The 17,665-nt window shown below is 46.6% G+C and overlaps 1 protein-coding gene across 1 annotated transcript; it reads left to right on the top strand.

Moving 5' to 3' along the window:
* The first annotated feature begins 1,031 nt into the window (after positions 1-1,031).
* Positions 1,032-17,429, top strand: nlk1 (nemo-like kinase, type 1). Its single transcript, XM_030736526.1, has 12 exons — positions 1,032-1,350; positions 1,960-2,360; positions 5,182-5,311; positions 5,402-5,457; positions 5,750-5,856; positions 6,199-6,284; positions 6,950-7,159; positions 7,484-7,585; positions 8,358-8,444; positions 11,093-11,291; positions 11,870-11,963; positions 12,715-17,429. The coding sequence occupies exons 2-12, from the start codon at positions 2,053-2,055 to the stop codon at positions 12,761-12,763; spliced, it is 1,428 nt and encodes a 475-aa protein (XP_030592386.1). The 5' UTR covers positions 1,032-1,350; positions 1,960-2,052; the 3' UTR covers positions 12,764-17,429.
* Positions 17,430-17,665: the final 236 nt, after the last annotated feature.

The raw sequence follows: 17,665 nt of genomic DNA, 5'->3' as shown, positions 1-17,665 counted from the left end.
TCTGAACTGTCATTTGGTGCATAAGTACAAACAACAGCTAGAACCTGTTCCCTGGCCCGAATGCGCAGGGAAGCGACCCTCCTGTCTGCTGGTGAAAACTCCAACATGCAGGCAGCAAGCCGGGGGCACAAGAATACCCACCCCAGCTCGCTGCCTCTCACCGAGGGCAACTCCAGTCTGGAACAGAGTCCAGCCCCTCTCCATGAGACTGGTTCCAGAGCCCAGGCCATGCACTGAGGTGAGCCCGACTCTATCTAGCTGGTATCTCTCAACCTCACACAATAGCTCAGGCTCCTTCTCCACAGAGAGGTGACATTCCATGTCCCTATATCCAATCTCGATAGCCGGGGGTTGGTCCACCAGGGCCTCCGTTCTTGGCTGCCACCCGACACATGCTGCACTACAGCACCTTCTGTGGATGGTGGGCCTACAATTGTGTAAATTTTAAATTACAAAAAAATCTAAAATGTTAAAATTACAAATATTAAATTAGATGGTAAAAAAATAATTTTCCATTATTTTTAATTCATAGATTTATATATTGTTTTCATTTTGAGTTTTATTTCCCCAAAGGTATAAATTTCTGTATCTTTTGTATCTATTTATTCATATGAAATGCTAAATAAATACCGATGTAATTTAAAAGAAAAAATGGGATGCTTTGCCCTATTTTATTAATTATTTTTATATACTTTTAATACATTTGTTATTTATGTGTCAATTTTGGCAGGTTCAGTCTTCCATATAAAACCAATCAATGACTGCTTATTAGAGTATTGATCAGAGTATTGGCTCTGTTTGAATGGACCACAAAAATCAGCCCTCTGATCCAGAATCAGCTGAACCTGCCCGCGGTGTTCGTACCTGTGCAGAGTAATGCTGGATGCTGATTGGATGCTACCATGCGGCGCACCTGTGCCAGGAAGCACCTGCATTTAGCAGCGTCTATACGCGCATTTATGCAGGTTTGTTTTCCTTTAATTTGTCACCCAGTGTTTACAGCAGACTGAGATCCTCCACCCTCCCCCATCCGGCTTCACCTGCTCCTCCTACAGGCTAGCCGGGCTAGCTTCCGCTGTAGTCCCGAGCCGAATCCCCGCTGGGTTGGAGCACCACACGGAACCTGCTGCTGGATGAACCTTCATCCAGAAACCAGAAGGAACCGCCTGCATGGACGCTTCTTCTCCGCCTGTGACGGCGTCATGGCCAGCTAGTGAGCAGCCCACGGCTAGCTGCAGCTAGCGGCTCCACTAGCTAAGAATCCCGGCTAGCTCGAGGATTTAACTCGGCTTTTCTCGCCTTCTTTAAGCCCGTTTCCGTGCCATGCCATCGGCTGCTTAACCGAGTCAGGTTAGTACGCTGATTTTAGGACATTATGGGGGGTGTTTGCTGTCTGAAATGATCTAGGTCAGCCGGTCCAGCCGATGATGGTTATGTGGGTCATCGTTGGGTTAACTAGTTAGCCGGAACAGCTGGTTAGCTGCGGATGCGTTTTTATTTTATTAGTTTAAAAAGGGGAATAAACGACTATGTCGATGCGTCTGTTTATGTAAGTGATGCATACTCTGCAGGCTGAGCGGGTGACGGCAGCATCGGGTGGAAGATTTTATATATATTTATCTTATTTATTTATTTTTTTATATATAGACGCTGTCGCGGACTTGTTAGTTAGCCGGATGCTGCTAACAGCGCCACTAACCAGGTGAGCGCAGCTTGCTCCTAACAAAGGTGGCTCCGCTCTCCGATCACGGCGCTGCTGTCGGTGGTTTGTTCCCTGCCTGTTACGAAACTTCAGGCCTGGATTTAGCCCGGCTTTAACTAGCGCGCTTAGGGCTCTAAGTGGACTTTAAATGTACGTGTTTGCACGTCTGCAGCCAGACCGTCGAGCCTCGCTCCGGCCGCCGCTCCACGGTCCTCCGTCTCCGCAGCTTGTTGACGTTTCTCTGCCTCCCCTCACAGGAAGCTGGTGGGTCATGCTGAGCGGGGAGCTGCGTGTCCTCCGAGCCTAGCAGGCACCAGCAGCAGCAGATAAAGCGACCATCTCCGGGGAAGATGGCATTTCACGGCGCGGGTCGGCAGACCGTGTGTGGAGACCTGTTTCCGGGCTCTGAGCTGGGCCACAAGTATTTCTGTGTCAGCTCTTCCTGCGGAGCTCCCTCCACGGGCCTCAGCGCCACACCGTGCCTCACCGGACCCACCGCCCCTGCCGGGACCCCTCGTCACCCCACAGCTCTCGGAGGAAGCACCGGCGGCGGCGCGGCTGTGCCTCAGCCCTACAGCAACCCAGCCAGCGAGGTGCCAAGCCCCGCGGAGATGGAGCCAGACCGGCCCATCGGTTATGGCGCATTTGGAGTTGTATGGTAAGAAAGCGCCGCACTCATTAATGCATGCCTCACACTCCTGCTGACCGGAGTCATACAGCTCGGTGTGGGTCTTCCATCTTATTTGTGCAGACTGGAAACTTGATTTTCAGGCTTAACACCATCTTTGTTTACGTGCAGCTCAAACACTCACCAGACAAGATGGCATCATCATCATCATCATCATTTAGGCTCAGCAGAAATCAGTAATTATTTCACATTAAACTGGTTTGAGTTCTTGCTGAATGGTGGACCCTCCTGTAGCTTTGATATCTGCAGCGCAGGGATTTTACCTCACATCCATAATCTGACCTGGACTGCATTAAAAGCAGTCCGGGGGGCCGCTGTGGTCTGGATGAAGCCTGAAGCAGAACATTTCACAATACGCTCAAACAAGCTTTCAGGAAACGTGTGTGATTGGTGGTTAATGGGCTGATGGATAAATCAATGATCTGTGATGTTCAGATTTTGGTTTTAGTTCAAATGTGTTTGTTTTGCTGTTATGTAAGAGAGACTGGAACGAGCAGCTGATGCTTGAATATCTCCAATATCTCAGTCAGTTATGGAAATGAGGCTTTCTGCTGTTTTTCCAGTCCTGATGTATATTTGTTACAGAGAAACATTTTGATGGCTCCTGGTGGATTTAGGGCTGGGGCTGGGGGGGTTAAGTGGGATTTGACTGAAGGAGAGTGTGCAGCTGATCTCAGACTGATCCTTCAGATTTAGATGAGCTGGCTGAACCGTTTCAGCCCTCCTTCCTGTGTGTGTACAGTAAACTGTGAGCAGGGGTCATCTGTAAAGTCCAGCACTGGAAACACTGAGAAACTAAAAAATAAATTCACCCAGAGAAGCGTGATCAGGATAATTCCACACGTCACGGCCTCCTGTTGGTCGTGCTGGATTTAGACCTAGATGTTGGCAGGTGTACATCATGGCTGCTCTCCAACCTGTCAGCAGTATAAAGGTGGTATAGGAGGCAGAAGTGGGAGAGTGCCACCCTGTCGGTGTGTTTATAGAATGACGTATCGGTTTTCACACAGTTTGCATTTCCTCCACAATGTTTGGAAGATGAATTGCAAAGCCCCCCCCCCCCCCCCCCCCCCCCCCTTTTTTTTTTTCTTTTTTCTTCCATGAAAATGAACCAAATCCCCCAAAACATTTCCACTGCCTTTGAGCCCACAAAAGTACCTGCTGACATCATCTCAGTGATGTCATTAATACAGGTGAGTGTTGATGAGGCTGGAGATCGCTCTGTAAGGCTGATGGAGTTAGAATAGCAGACTGGATGCTGTAAATGAGGGCGGTGCTTCCTCTGTTCACCACGGTTACTGCAAGCAAACACATGGAGTTGTTACTGCTTTCCATAAAAGGGGCTTCACGGGCAGGAATACTGCTGCTGGTACGCCTAAATCAGATCATCGAGAACTTCCCACAAATTCAGACAAACTCCAACTGATGATGCAAGAACGCTCTGCTGTCAGTCAGCAGATGATTGACAGCGTGCTGCAGAGGGCTTGGAAAGGAAAGGCCAACACTGCACATATAGACTCTGCATAAACTTAATGTAACTGTCAATAAAAGCCTTTTAAATGTATGAAATGTTTCTAATTATACTTCAGGTCACCACAGAAACATTTGAGGAAAAGATCTAAAAACAGCAAACTTTGTGAAAACCAGTGACCTTTGACCTCAACTGAAGTTTGATCCATCACTGTAAACTGAACCTCAGCGCCGCCGCCTGAGGCTGCAGCTCCACCTTAAACTACAAGGGTCATCAACATTTCACTGAGGGGTGAATCAGGCTGTTTACGGCCTTCTGGCATCTTTTTAACGTTTTAGTATCTGTCAGAGCGTCGCGCTTCCTGCAGAGACGCTCGCTTTATTTTGGTAGCTTTGTGCACTTTAATGTCAAATTGGTGACAAGACAAAAACTGCTTGTTGGTGAAAGTTTGCTTCAGCTCATATTTAATAACAAAGACAGGTCATCCATCCTTCCTTCCTTCCTTCCTTCCTTCCTTCCTTCCACAGATGCTGATCCAGCTCCTCCATCCTGTAGGACTGTAGCAGCTGTTCTCCACATTTGGACATTTACAGGCTTAATGTGTTTGCAGCTGGTTTGTTACAGTGAAGCTGCTTGTTGAGGTTGCAGGAATCTTTAGATTTGTCAGATTTCTCAAACAGCCCCCCCCATTACTTTTATTTTGAAGCTTTAATCATTTTTCTGATATAGAAAATAAACGACTAATAAATTGTGTGGTATTCCTGTATATTAAGCTATTAATATACATATTAAGTCATTTTCTTTTGTGGGCCAATAAAACTGTGATGGACAGGCTCGGGGGGGCAGTGGGGGGGGGGACTGTGTATACATGCTTTGATTTGGTTTCAGTAATATCCGCTGAAGCTGCTTAAAGGGAGGCAGCACAGCCACACGAGGATGATGAGTGATGAGACTTTCAGCGTTGCTTCCTGTGGCTCTGCACTAACACTGCACCTCTCCTTCCTGTTACGTTGCCTTATTTCTTTCCCGTTTATAAAAGCTCACCTGACTCGTGTCACGGTGCTGCCGTACACCTCAGTTTGCTTCACAGGTGAACGTGCGGCTCAGGACGTGCACGACTCCATGTTTCTCTTATTTCTCTGCTAGCATCACTAATGCAGCAGGTACCTGTTTGCTCTGAGGTGTTCTGACACTAACGGGCTGCACAGGTAAACCTTCGTCTCTGCAGGAGAGTTTCCTGAATGAAATGGTCCTCTCTGTTAAGCGTGCCGCCACACTATGGGCGAGCTGACAGGAAGTGTGCGCCTCGTTCCCTCACAGGTCGGTGACCGATCCTCGGGACGGCCGGAAGGTGGCTTTGAAGAAGATGCCCAACGTCTTCCAGAACCTGGTCTCCTGCAAGAGGGTCTTCAGAGAGCTGCGGATGCTGTGCTTCTTCAAACACGACAATGTAATGAGACCTGCTGGGTGGTTTTATTTTGAAGAGCTTTGGTTTGGCTGTAGCTGCTGAGGTGATGCAGGTTTTTCTCTCTCCCTGCAGGTTTTGTCTGCTCTGGACATTCTGCAGCCTCCGCAGATCGACTGCTTCGAGGAGATGTATCCTTCAGCCTTCACCTTCGTCAATCCTCCGTCCTAGTTTCTCCTCATTAGCTCTCCCTTATGTCCTCCTTTAACTCACTTAATTTAGCCGCTGGTCTCTGGTCTAAATGCAGCTCCTCACAGATGTGAAGCGTGAGGCTGCTGCTGAATATTTAATGTGGATCATTTCTGCTGAGCGGCTCTCTCCGAGGCCTGTGCTGGGAGATGCATCGTGCAGGTGTGGGCGGAGGTCAGCCCGTGTGTGAGCGTGTATATATATTTTTTTCCTTGACAGCTAACCGCCCCGCAGCTACGTGATAACAGAGCTGATGCAGAGCGACCTCCACAAAGTGATCGTGTCTCCTCAGCCTCTCACCACCGACCACATCAAGGTCTTCCTCTACCAGATCCTCCGAGGTGAGCGGCTGCTTTCACGCCACCCTGAGAGCCGTAACTGTTCAGTATGAGGTTCAGATGCATCACTATGATGAGCTCTGAGAGATGAAGCTTTCTACACTCGTGTCTCATAACTCGACCTCTGTACCCGTCTATAGCTGCATCTGTCTCTGTTAGTAATACGAGCAGAGAGGATTACTCTGAGAACGAGGTTAGAAGAAAATGGCTGAAATTTATAAACTCATAAAAGTAAAAACCAGACGAAGTATTTGTACCTTTACTGCTGGAATCTTGGGGAATTTGAATCGTTTGGGATCTGAGGATTTGAGTTGTCAGGAACCCTCTGATCTGTTTCCTGTCCAGGTTTGAAGTACCTGCACTCCGCTGGGATCCTGCACAGAGACATCAAACCTGGGAACCTGCTGGTCAACAGCAACTGCCTGCTCAAGGTAACGCCCACACTCACCTGTCGTGAAGGTGGCTCACTTGTTACCAGGTACATCGCCATGATAGCTTGCAGTTCTTCAGGTTGTGGTCGGGATGGAAAAGCAGCACTGACCAATCACTCCTCAGAGCTTAGAACACCTTCATTTTTCTGTCCATCTGTTTCCTGGGGGGCGAGGCCTTTCCCAGCTGTCACAGGTATTCTGTGTTCAGTCTCTTCAGATTTTTCTGATATTCTAGTTTTATAAAATCAGCCGCTCTGATGTCAGACCTGTCCATGTTTCTGATTGGCCACATGCTGCAGATGCGGCCTGTTTCATAGCTATTCTGACAAACCCCGAGCTGGTTGAGAGTTAACAGGTGAGCTCTCAGCCTGATGTTGGGTTAAGTGAAAGCAGATAACTGAAACATATCCTGGATTCATAGTTCTGCCTTCTGAGGTAGAAAAAAACTGACTTTTTTTTTTTTTTTTTTTTTTGCGTTAAGGACTCAGAACGTTTGAATGTGAAAATATTGATAATCCATCTTCACCTTCAGTGTGGAAAACTGACCGTTTTATCCGTAATGCTGTTGTCATTGTTGGAAGTAAACATCTGTGACAGCTGGGAGAGGCTCCAGCCCCCCACCATAACTCCTGCACCCCCACCTCCAACCCTCCTCTGTCCCTCAGATTTGTGACTTCGGGCTGGCGCGCGTGGAAGAGCCCGACCCGTCGCGTCACATGACGCAGGAGGTGGTGACGCAGTACTACAGGGCGCCGGAGGTGCTGATGGGCTGCCGGCACTACAGCTCGGCCATCGACGTGTGGTCTGTGGGCTGCATCTTCGCAGAGCTGCTGGGGCGACGCATCCTCTTCCAGGCTCAGAGCCCCATTCAGCAGGTGAGATGCCAAACGCCATGGCAACTGGTGATGCTTTATTTATTTATTTATTTATTTAAAACCTGGGAGGGGGGGGTATACCCACAGAGCCATGAGGGAGAGCTGCTGATAAAGGTTCATCTTCAGTGAATGAAGCTGGAGTTGAGAGTGCAGTCAGGAGTATCTGATGGAAGCCTTTGAAGGTCGGCTGTAGGAGATGCAAAAGGGCAAAGATGGAAGCACGATTCCTCAGATTACTGCAAAGCCAAAGGCATCATGTGACGTTTGTGCTGAACGACACTGAGCGTCTCTGAATGACGTGTGCGTCTTTCTCCTCTCTTTCAGCTGGATCTGATCACAGACCTGCTGGGAACGCCGCCTCTGCCGGCCCTGGCGTCGGCCTGCGAAGGCGCCCGAGCCCACATCCTGAGGGGGCCGCACAAACCGGTACGTGACTGCGTGGTCCGCTCGTAAGCCGCCGCTCTCGGCTCTGAAACGTGTCGCTAAAAGAAGAGAAGCCGCAGGAAGGCCGTGTTTAGGTGCCGACTTCTCTTTGATTACCCACATGTACTCACAGCAGCCGCACAAGTATTATTGTTTGTGCTCTGAAACGCCCACGCAGTCGCCCTCAGCTCCTGCTAACACAGCAGACTCATTGTGTAACAGATTAGATGTTCACAGCGCCCCCCAGAGGACTGAAGCTCATAATGAGTCCGCTTATAAAGACACAAACCTGCTGTAATTCAGCGATAATACACAATCTAAATTAATACAACACAAACTGTTAAATTAATGTTAAATATAAACTTATAGGTTTCTTTTTAAATTAATGAACAGATGATCAGAATTCTTTTTTTTTTTAATTTTTTTTCTTTTAGGTTTAAAAAAACAATTTAATTTGTTTTAAAATCTTTTTCAGTTTTTTTTTAAACTATAAATCAGCACATTTAATTTTTACCAAAATGTGAAATAATAAAGAAATTATTTAAGTTTTCTGTTAATGAATTTAGGATCACAGATGATCAAAAACACTTTTTTTTTTTTCTTTTTTCATCAGTTTTGAGTTAATGAATGATTTTTTTTTTTTCTCCAGCAGCAAAGTTTTGTTTGTTTTTTGGTTTCTAAAATAACTGTGAACTCGTCATGTTTCCAGTTATTGTCGCTTTTGTCCGTTAATGCACGTCTTCAGACGCTGACTCTGTTCTCGGTGTTCCCTCAGCCGTCGCTGTCGGTGCTCTACATGCTGTCTGACGGAGCGACGCACGAGGCCGTGCACCTCCTCTGCCGGATGCTGGTCTTTGACCCGGTGAGTTTGGCCGAAGCCGCCGTGGTGTTGCTGATCTGTGGTCAGCTGATGTTACAGCTGCAGGGAGCTCAGTGCTGAGTCTCAGGCTGATTTTCTAACCTTTGAGTGAGGCTGTGTGTTGTGCGATCAGGTTATTGTGCTGTTGTGACTCTGGATTAACATTGTGCAGCTGTTTGACCTCAGCGAGCAGCTTTGTCATGTTGTAACGGAGAACTCGGCGTTCATTCGCCTTCACGGGTAACTTTGGTGAGCGGGTTCGATCTGCGTCACACGGTCAGCTGTGAGAGGAAGCGGCAGCTGGCTCAGGGTTTTCAGTGTGGACGAGAAGGCGAGACGATGCTGAAAACGACGTTAACAGGAAATAGAAGGCGGTGACCGAGCGTGAAGTCGGTAAACCTCAGACGGGTTTTTAGTTTGTGAAATAAAAGGAGGCGCCGAGCGTGCCCTCGTGGTTGTGGAGCAGTAAGTAACACTGACTCGCTGTGGCTCCAGGGTTTTTCCTGGCTCAGAATTTGGCCTTTTTTAGGAGCCACACACAGTTAACTGTTAGCACAGGTCTGCGTTTTCTTTCTGAGCATTTCAGAAACAGGAGTAAACTAAACACCGTTTTTTTAAAAAAAGCTGCTTAAATCTTTTCCTTTGGGTGAAGGATAAAATCCTTTTGGGAGCTGAGAGTTTTTATGGATGCAGGAAAAACCCTGGACTCTCCTCACTGACCCTGAAGTTCAGCTGTCACACCTGAGCACCTGTCGACTCACTAGTTTTAATCATAGTGACTTTGGTTAGTAGACACATCTCTGTAGCTTGTGATTGAGTATTTGAGCTGTCACTAAGTATTAAAAATGAGGATTTCCTCTGCAGGTCACCACTGCAGCCAGAAGGTGGCAGCAATTCACCCAGAATATGTTTGCTAACCAGCATTCAGTAAAATAACAACCCAGTACACACACACACACACACACACACACACACACACAGCCTTCAGCCTGCGTGTGTGTGTGTGCGCGCACACACCTGTGTCAGGTTACAGTCAAGTCAAGTCAAGTCAAGTTTATTTATAAAGCACGTTTAAAAACAACAGCAGTTGACCAAAGTGCTGTACATTTAAGATAAATAAAATAACTTAAAACACAATGTAAAAGAGACAGTTAAAACAGGAAGCATAAAATTATAAAAACAAAAATAAAAATAAAACAACATCAGTAATGTATCCAGTACTCATTTTGATTTAAAAGCCAAAGAATAAAAATGGGTTTTCAAACGAGATTTAAAGATGTCAACTGTAGGGGAGGTCCTGATGTGAAGGGGCAGCTTGTTCCATAATTTCGGAGCAACGACTGCAAAAGCCCGATCACCTCTATGTTTTAATCTTGACCTCGGTACAGTTAAGAGCATTTGCTCAGCAGACCTCAGTGATCTGATGGGAGTGTGCAGGCTTATAAGATCAGAGAGGTAGGTAGGTGCTAACCCATGCAACGCCTTAAAAACAAATAATAAAACCTTAAAATCAATTCTAAAACTGACTGGTAACCAGTGTAAGGATGCAAGTATGGGGGATATATGGTCTCGTTTATGAGTGCCGGTTAGTAATCGTGCTGCTGCATTTTGAATCAGTTGCAGACGACGAAGTAGCGACAGACTGACACCTGAATAGAGACTGTTACAGTAATCGAGTCGAGATGAAATGAAAGCATGGATAGCTTTCTCAAAATCCGTGGAACAGAGAAATGGCTTCACCTTTGCAAGCAGACGAAGATGGAAGAAGCTAGATTTGATGACGGTATTAATGTGCTTGTCAAAACTAAGATTTGTGTCAAGGATCACCCCCAAGTTCCTTGCACAGGGTTTATTATATATCTTTAAGGGGCCAAGGTCATAGAGGTCAGGGGTACCAAACACAATGACCTCGGTTTTCTGCTCATTTAATTTAAGAAAGTTTTGAGCCATCCATGTTTTAACTTCCTCCAGACAGTCCAGTAAGGCCTTCAAAGGACTCACTGAGTTTTTTTTCAGTGGCAGATAGATCTGCAAGTCATCTGCATAACAGTGGAAGGGGATGCAGTGTTTTTTAAAGACTGAACCCAAGGGGAGCATATAAATTGAAAAGAGGGCTGGGCCAAGAATGGACCCCTGGGGCACCCCACATGAGAGCAGGCTTTCAGAGGAAGAAATCTGAGGGCTCGAAGTCTTTGACTGTTTGTGATTTCTCCTCCTCAGTGCAGACGTTCAGCTTCAATTCAGGACGTTTAACAAAAGTGTTGCATTAACTGTGTGTAGGAATTACAGACACTGATTTTTGTTATCCTGTCTGAGTGGATTTGAACTCTTCGGGCCACTTGCTGGTTAACTTGACTCTGTCTGCAACTGGCTGTGAAGGTGGGCACAGCTGTGATGGCACCTTCAGTTAAAGTCTTACACCTGAGAGAGGAAACAGGTTAATAAGGATGATGGGAACAGGTGTGTGTAAAGCAACAAACAGAGCAACATGTGGTTTTAAAAAATGTCTTTTGATCAGCGATGGTGCCTGAGAATAAATACAGCCAACCAGGTTCTGCTGGGTCATGTGACTGCAGGTGAAAGTCTTACCTGGATCCAGCAAATGGAAAATAATGTTACTCACGCTGTTCCTCTGCTCCTCTCGTCTTCAGGCTAAGAGGATTTCGGGCAGCGACGCCCTCTCCCACCCTTACCTGGACGAGGGCCGCCTGCGTTACCACACCTGCATGTGTCAGTGCTGCTACTCCGTTCCCAGCGGGAGGGTTTACACCCGGGACTTCGAGCCGGTGGCCGAGCGTCCGTTCAGCCACAGCTACGAGAACAGCCTGCTGTCCGTGTGGCAGGGAAAAGGTACGCCGGCGGCAGCGTGGAGCATTTCTGTAAACTGGGTTTAAAGATGCGGAGGTCTTTGAGGACGAGCGTATTACACGTTCGTGTGGAGGATCGCTCTTGAATAGATGTTATGTTCATGGATTGCTTGCCTAAAATTTTCCCAGCAGCAGGAAACAAGACGTGTTCTGTGTATGTGCTACATGCTTTCCTGTCTTTTATTATGAAAAGGTAAAGCCCTATAAATAAGCTGTTTCCTTTTATAAGAAAGCTTGTTCTTAGTTTCCCTGTTTAAAGATGGTGTATGGAGGTCTAAAACTGCCAAAATGTACAGGATAAACTCTCAGAAATGATTAAATTCAGTGTATTCATTTATTTATAAAAAGTGATTTATTTTTTATTTGCTTCTGTTTTCTTTATTTACCATTTTATTTGAACCTTTGTTTTACTGTTAATGTTCTTTGGTGCGTTTAAATGATTTTATGGCAGTTTGGGTCCTCCATAAAAAGGAATGTGGGATGTAAACAAACTGCAGCTGTACGTTGTGATTCAGGTGTTTATGGCTCAGTGGCGGCTGATGTTCTTATTTCTGTCCTCAGAGTTGATCCATCGCTTCATCACGGAGCACCAGCAGGGCAAACGGGTGCCGCTGTGCATCAACCCTCAGAGTGCTGCCTTCAAGACCTTCATCAGGTGAGGGGGGGGGGGGGGGCTTCATGATGGGGTGAAATGTTTATTTGATGTAAATGGAGAAAAACGAGCTTTAAAATCACAGCATTGATGCTGAAACAGAGAAACAGATGTTGAAAAGTCTAAAACACATTTTTGTTTGCCATTAATTCTAAACATTAATATTAAACATGAATTTCTGCTTAAATCGCTGAATGTTTTCTGTCATCAGCCTTTAATCTTCATTTGTGAAACATTTGTGCAGATATTAGTTTTGGCTGTTCAGATTTTGTCTGTTATCACATTAAATGATGTTTGAGGTTCAGACAACCCAGCAGTCATGAGCTGTTACGGGGGGGCGCACACACACAATACTGTGAAACTGATCTGAGGTCTAATAAATGCTCTGACCTCCATCCTAGTGCAGCAGTGATGATCACAAACATCTTGAGTTATGAGACTGTTTCACCACAAGGTTACAAATATTTAAAAGATGGAATATCTGCAAAAATAAGTGTTTACCAGCATCAGGACAATATTCACGCTTCAGGTTTGCAGTGCAGATGTTGTATATTATGTATTTGTTTCACAGCTGGTGAAAGTCATCTGAGTGGATTTATTAAAACTGAATTTCTTTAAAGCTAAAATGTTTCTACATTTTTCACAGCTCGCTGAGCTCAGCTGACTTTTTACTAGCACATACCGCCCTCTGGTGGCGGTTTCATGCGGGACTGACCATCTTCACCATCTTCTGCCTCCATCTTTGTTTCCACAGGTCCACTGCGTGGCACTCCTCGAAGGTGTCCAGGAAGGAGGAGAGATGAGCGGTCCCTCCTCTTCTCCTCGAGGAGCGGCGGCAGTTTGAGAGGATTTCATTGGCCGTGGCATCTGAAAACACTGACGAGTTTGGGTCGTCTTTTTTTGTTTTTTTTTGTTTTTTTCTCCCCCTCCTTCTTCGTCCGGAGGAGGAACGGCACACCCGACCACATCAGGGGAGATCATCGAACCCACCTCACGAAAACCCTCACATGTCCCCTGTGATTCGACCCAAACAGCTGATGCTCTGCGTTTTTCGGTGCTGATTTTAAAAAAACAAAAACAAAAAAAAGCTGCTGACGTGAGACACAGGAAGTGACCTGGATTTGGATTTTCATGTGTTCGTAGAGACTTTAAGGTTTTAACTGTTTGGTAGAATTGATGCTTAGTTGGTGTTTGAAGTCATTCCAGCCCTGTGCAATATGGAAGCACGTCGGGGGCGGGGCTGCCCACAGGATTATTATTATTTTAATTTTTTTTTTTTTTTTTTTTCTGGGACTCTTGATGACATAACGGGTCAGTCAGCATGACATCATCACCCACCAAACAGCGCCAAGGTTGTTTTTCCTTTCTTTCTGAATAACTCATCACTCACTGTGTTTTCACCTCGCGGCGCCTTCGTGGCGTCCGTGTGGTGGTGATGATGCAATTTCACAGATGTAGCAGGTTTTAACCCACAGGTGTTTCTCCACACACAGTTAGCTTCGGCTTCGTTTTCTTTCCTCCGTCACGGCGAGCTGTTTGGTCCCCGATCCGTGTTGTTGGACGGCCCTCGGCCCCCGCTCAGCAGGAGGGAAGTGAGTTTAATCAGGAATTCATCGCCCTCAGATTTGTTTTTGTGACGGCAGAGACTCGTTTGATAGGGACAGCGGGAAACTGTGACTGTGTTTTCAGTCAGAAAGCTGCCAGATCTGCAGATATTTGGCAGCTTTCCCCTCCAAACGGACTCCTCCTTCCCGTCTCAGCGCGTAGTATTTAGCTCGCCTCGGTTTTTTCCTGCTCACCTCCTCCGCCCCCGCTAGCAGAGAGAGAGGAAATGATTGCGGTGACGTTTTATTTTTATCTCTTAATTTATTGAGTGTTTGTTTTTGAAGAGCGTGTGTTTCCACCCTGTGTGACAGTCTCAGTTACCTCAAACCCTGGAAAAAAATATAAAGGATCAGCTGGAGGCTGAGGACACCGGGGGGGTGGGGATGGGGGGGTTGGTTGGTTATCTGACAAAATGAAACTGTTTTTCCCATCATTCCTCAGATTGTGAGTCGGTGGAGAGAGATGCTGCTGTCTTTAAATTCCTGTTCTGGTCCGAGGCTCAGGTGTCCTCCTGTAGATTATGAACTGTATGAAACCATAAAAGGACGCCCTGGTACTGATCCAGGTGTGGGTGCGGGATGGTAAAGGTGCTTCTCCCCCCCCAGGATCCTGGAACCTAAAGAGCCCAGGAACTTTCATCATCATCTAAATCTCATTAAAAACCAGTCACAGCTTCTCCTTAGAGATCTGATTGTCTTCCTCTGCAGGAAAACTCAGCAAATGGAAGCTCTGATTTTCTTTTTTCTTTTTTTTTTCTGATCATGATCTTAAAAGTTTTTCATGTTTTTGGCCTAAAAACAGGTGGAAAAAAGGAGCTCGAGTCCCCACAGATGTTTTCTGGTGAAGTTACAGCTGTGGTATAAAAGATGGACATTGCTACAGAAGCCAATGCAGAAGTGCCTTAAACCTGCATTCTTTCTAATGGCCAGCAGGGGGTGACTCATGGCTGCACAGTGAGGGGGGGATCTGTGGTATGTGTGCTCTGCTCTGGTTTCAGTCGGATCGTCCCGTCCTCGTTATATCTGCTTTCAAAATATGAGCGATGGGGAAAACAGGACTTCACGAGCCAATCAGTGTCCATGACAGCCATGTCCATCTTTTATATACAGCCTGTGCGCTCGTCTCCTTGTGGCCTGAATGAAAATTGCAACAACGGCTCCTGCTGACTTTAATCTGTCAGACTGAGTGAATCCTCAGAGCTTCAGCTCGATCCAGTCGAGGCGCTGCCGCTCTGAGATCGAGGAGAAAAACAGCAAAGACTCACTGCAGCGTTTTATCCTCCTCACAAACCGAGTCTCTGTTCAGAGCCTCGGTGGCATTTCTGTGCACGCTGCTGTTAATGGAAACGGGGGGGGTCCTCACTCAGCTCGACAGAGGAGTGCAGTCTGAAGGAGCTTCAGAAAAAGCTGTAGATCAGACTCAGGTCAGGGCTTTCATCCCAACCATCAGGATTTCATCTGAAGCTCAAGATCACCTGGAAGGAGAAGATGTGAACAGTGGATTCAGATCCTGGTCAGATATCCGAGCTTCTCTCGTGGACGTGTCGGTCGATGTTCCAGGTTTCAGCGTCTGAGCTGCTGTTAGTCGCTGCTCGATAAACTGAAGTATTCCAGCTACAAGCGGAGGCTGCGTGCAGCGGCGGGCTGTCTAGATGTTGGTGACCAGCAGCTCTCGAGTCTTCAGTAACTGGTTGAAAGGAGTTTTTGGCCTTCATCATGAAGTGAGGATCTGCAGGTTTCGTTCAGCCCATGAGTGACCGCGCTGGTGGTTTTGGTAACAAACTGATCGTTCACCGGTTTGTAAACTCGCTGTAACTTTAACCGTCCAGACGTTCGGAGCTGTGCCTAAAACTCGAGCTGCAGACTCGACCTTTGCTTCCTGTTAGGAGACCTGCAGCGCTGCTGATGCAGAATAATCAGTCAGAACTTCATCAGTCAAATGATGGTTTGTGTTTAATGCAGCAGGTCAATAATCCTCAGCTGTTATCGGTAGTTAATAATATTCTCATTTTGGTGTATAAATCATCCTGACCCTGATTTTCATTTTCCTGAAAATATTTAAATGATAAGTTTCTCCTTTTAAAGGTCTGACAGGTAGTTCTCACCTGTGTGCTCACTCAGTCCTCAACAAATGATGTTCAGGTTGTCAGAGAAACTTCATATCAGGCCTCAAAGTTTTGGATGAGCTGCAGCCGCAGCAGAAACGTTTTAGGAGCTCAAACCGTGTGGAGATTCAGGTTAATTGTGTTTGATGCAGTGAGTCTAAAACCATCAGTGTGGTCCTGATCAGCGGCCCCCTCCAGACAGACGGAGCTCTAAGGGTCAGCCGGAGCCGGGGAAGCTGCTGCTTACAAAGGAAAGAGGAACCTGCAGCTCGTGGCTCCTCGCTTCCCGGAAGCTTTGAAAACGCTGCGTTCGGATTGGTTCGGAGCTCCGGGCGTCCTCGCCGGTCCCTCAGTCTCCTGGTTTCTTTAAACCTCCCGGGAACCCCTGAAACCTCAGCTGGAGCCTGCGCGGAGAGGCCGGCTTGTATATCTGCATGTGTATATTTATTAGCCCGTGGAGAGCGTTTGGGTCCGGATGCTGTGCAATGGTTCAGTCTGTCGATGACGAGAAACCTTTGTGGTCGTTTTATTTAATTCAGCTTAGGAAGTGATTTTATTAGGAGGGGTTTATTTCTGTTTCTGTTGTGATCTAATTAGATTTTATTATTTTTCAGAGTCCGGAGAGGAGAACGTTTGTGCCCCCCCCCCCCCCCCCTCCAAACAAACAAACAAACAAACAAAAACGTGGTGACCGTGATGCGTTTTATGGCTTTTTAAAGTCGCAGCGTTTGGTCACATGACTGAGATGTTGCTGGTTATTGGATGGATTTCTCCTAAAAGCCTCCTCAGTGATGTCTGTGGTTTTAGGGCACAGCGGTTACAGGAGACGCCTGCTTCCTGTTTGACCCCCGCTGAGGTCTGCGCTCGCTCCTGTTTGTGGGGGTTTTCCCTCTCAGCACTTATTTCAGGATGGTGGGAGGTGCAGGGGGGAGAGGTCAGTCGTGCACGTTTAACATTTTAAAAGTGAGACGCAGTGACTTTTCTGTGAGGATCATTAAAATCTAACACTTTGATTATTGATCATTTTCTAGTCTCGCAGCACGCTGAAGTTTGTTTGGCCTCCTTATGAATTATCCGTATATATAAAATATTGTTGGTACTGGAAACCTCCTCCAGGAGGTCGCGTGATGGAGTAACTGTTGGAGCAGATGTTGCTGCAGGTGGAGCCGGGATCCATTCAGTTGTTTCGGGGTCGAGTCTGCAGAGTCCCCGACACGACCATGAATCAATATTTCCCTTTCAGTTCATGCAGACATCATAACACTTGCTGCAGATGAAGTTGTTTTATAAAGTTTATGACTGACACTTTGCTCCTTCGTGGAAGGACACAAACCTGCACGTCTCCTCCATGAAGTCTATAAACGACAGATTTTGAGCACCCGGCGGTCTCGAACCTGTGACGCCGAGGCTGCGTCGGGACGGTCGCGCCGACGTTTCCCCTCCGGACTCGTCTCGTTTCTGTCGTCGTGGTCGTAGAGCTCCTTCCAGGTTAGGAAGCGTTTTTAAACTAGGCGACCTGTGTGGTCTTTCCCTCCCTGCACTGTTCTCAGATCAGCCGTCAGGTAAGTTCAGGATCTCAGTTCTTTTGTTCCTCTAAAGCGGACGGACGGACGGCTGCTCCTCTGTAGAGATTAGACTCGTTTTTCTTCTATGAAAAGAAACTTGATGTGTTGGTTATTCTAAATATGATGTTTTAAAAGATGTTTTTGTCTTTGTTTTAGCAAAGTGTTTTTTTTTTTTTTTTTTAGGTTTTTTTTTTTTTTTTTTTTGGACTTGTGTTCCCAACAAATACTTGAATTTCTTAAAAAATGTCTAGAGTTAAAGTAGTGAATGAAATACATAAATAAATGGACACTGGATAATACTCTGCTGCGTCGTCCTTTCTCTGCAGGCTCAGGGATTAAAGGGACATTTCCCCTCAGTCACATTCATGTTTCCTCTGTTTCTGCGGCTCTGCATCCGTTTGCTTTGGCTGCCCTCTGCAGATGAATGTAGC

The sequence above is a fragment of the Archocentrus centrarchus genome, chromosome 8 (assembly GCF_007364275.1).
Source record: "Archocentrus centrarchus isolate MPI-CPG fArcCen1 chromosome 8, fArcCen1, whole genome shotgun sequence".
In the NCBI taxonomy this organism is placed as follows: Eukaryota; Metazoa; Chordata; class Actinopteri; order Cichliformes; family Cichlidae; genus Archocentrus; species Archocentrus centrarchus.
This window is presented reverse-complemented; position numbering and strand designations above follow the sequence as displayed.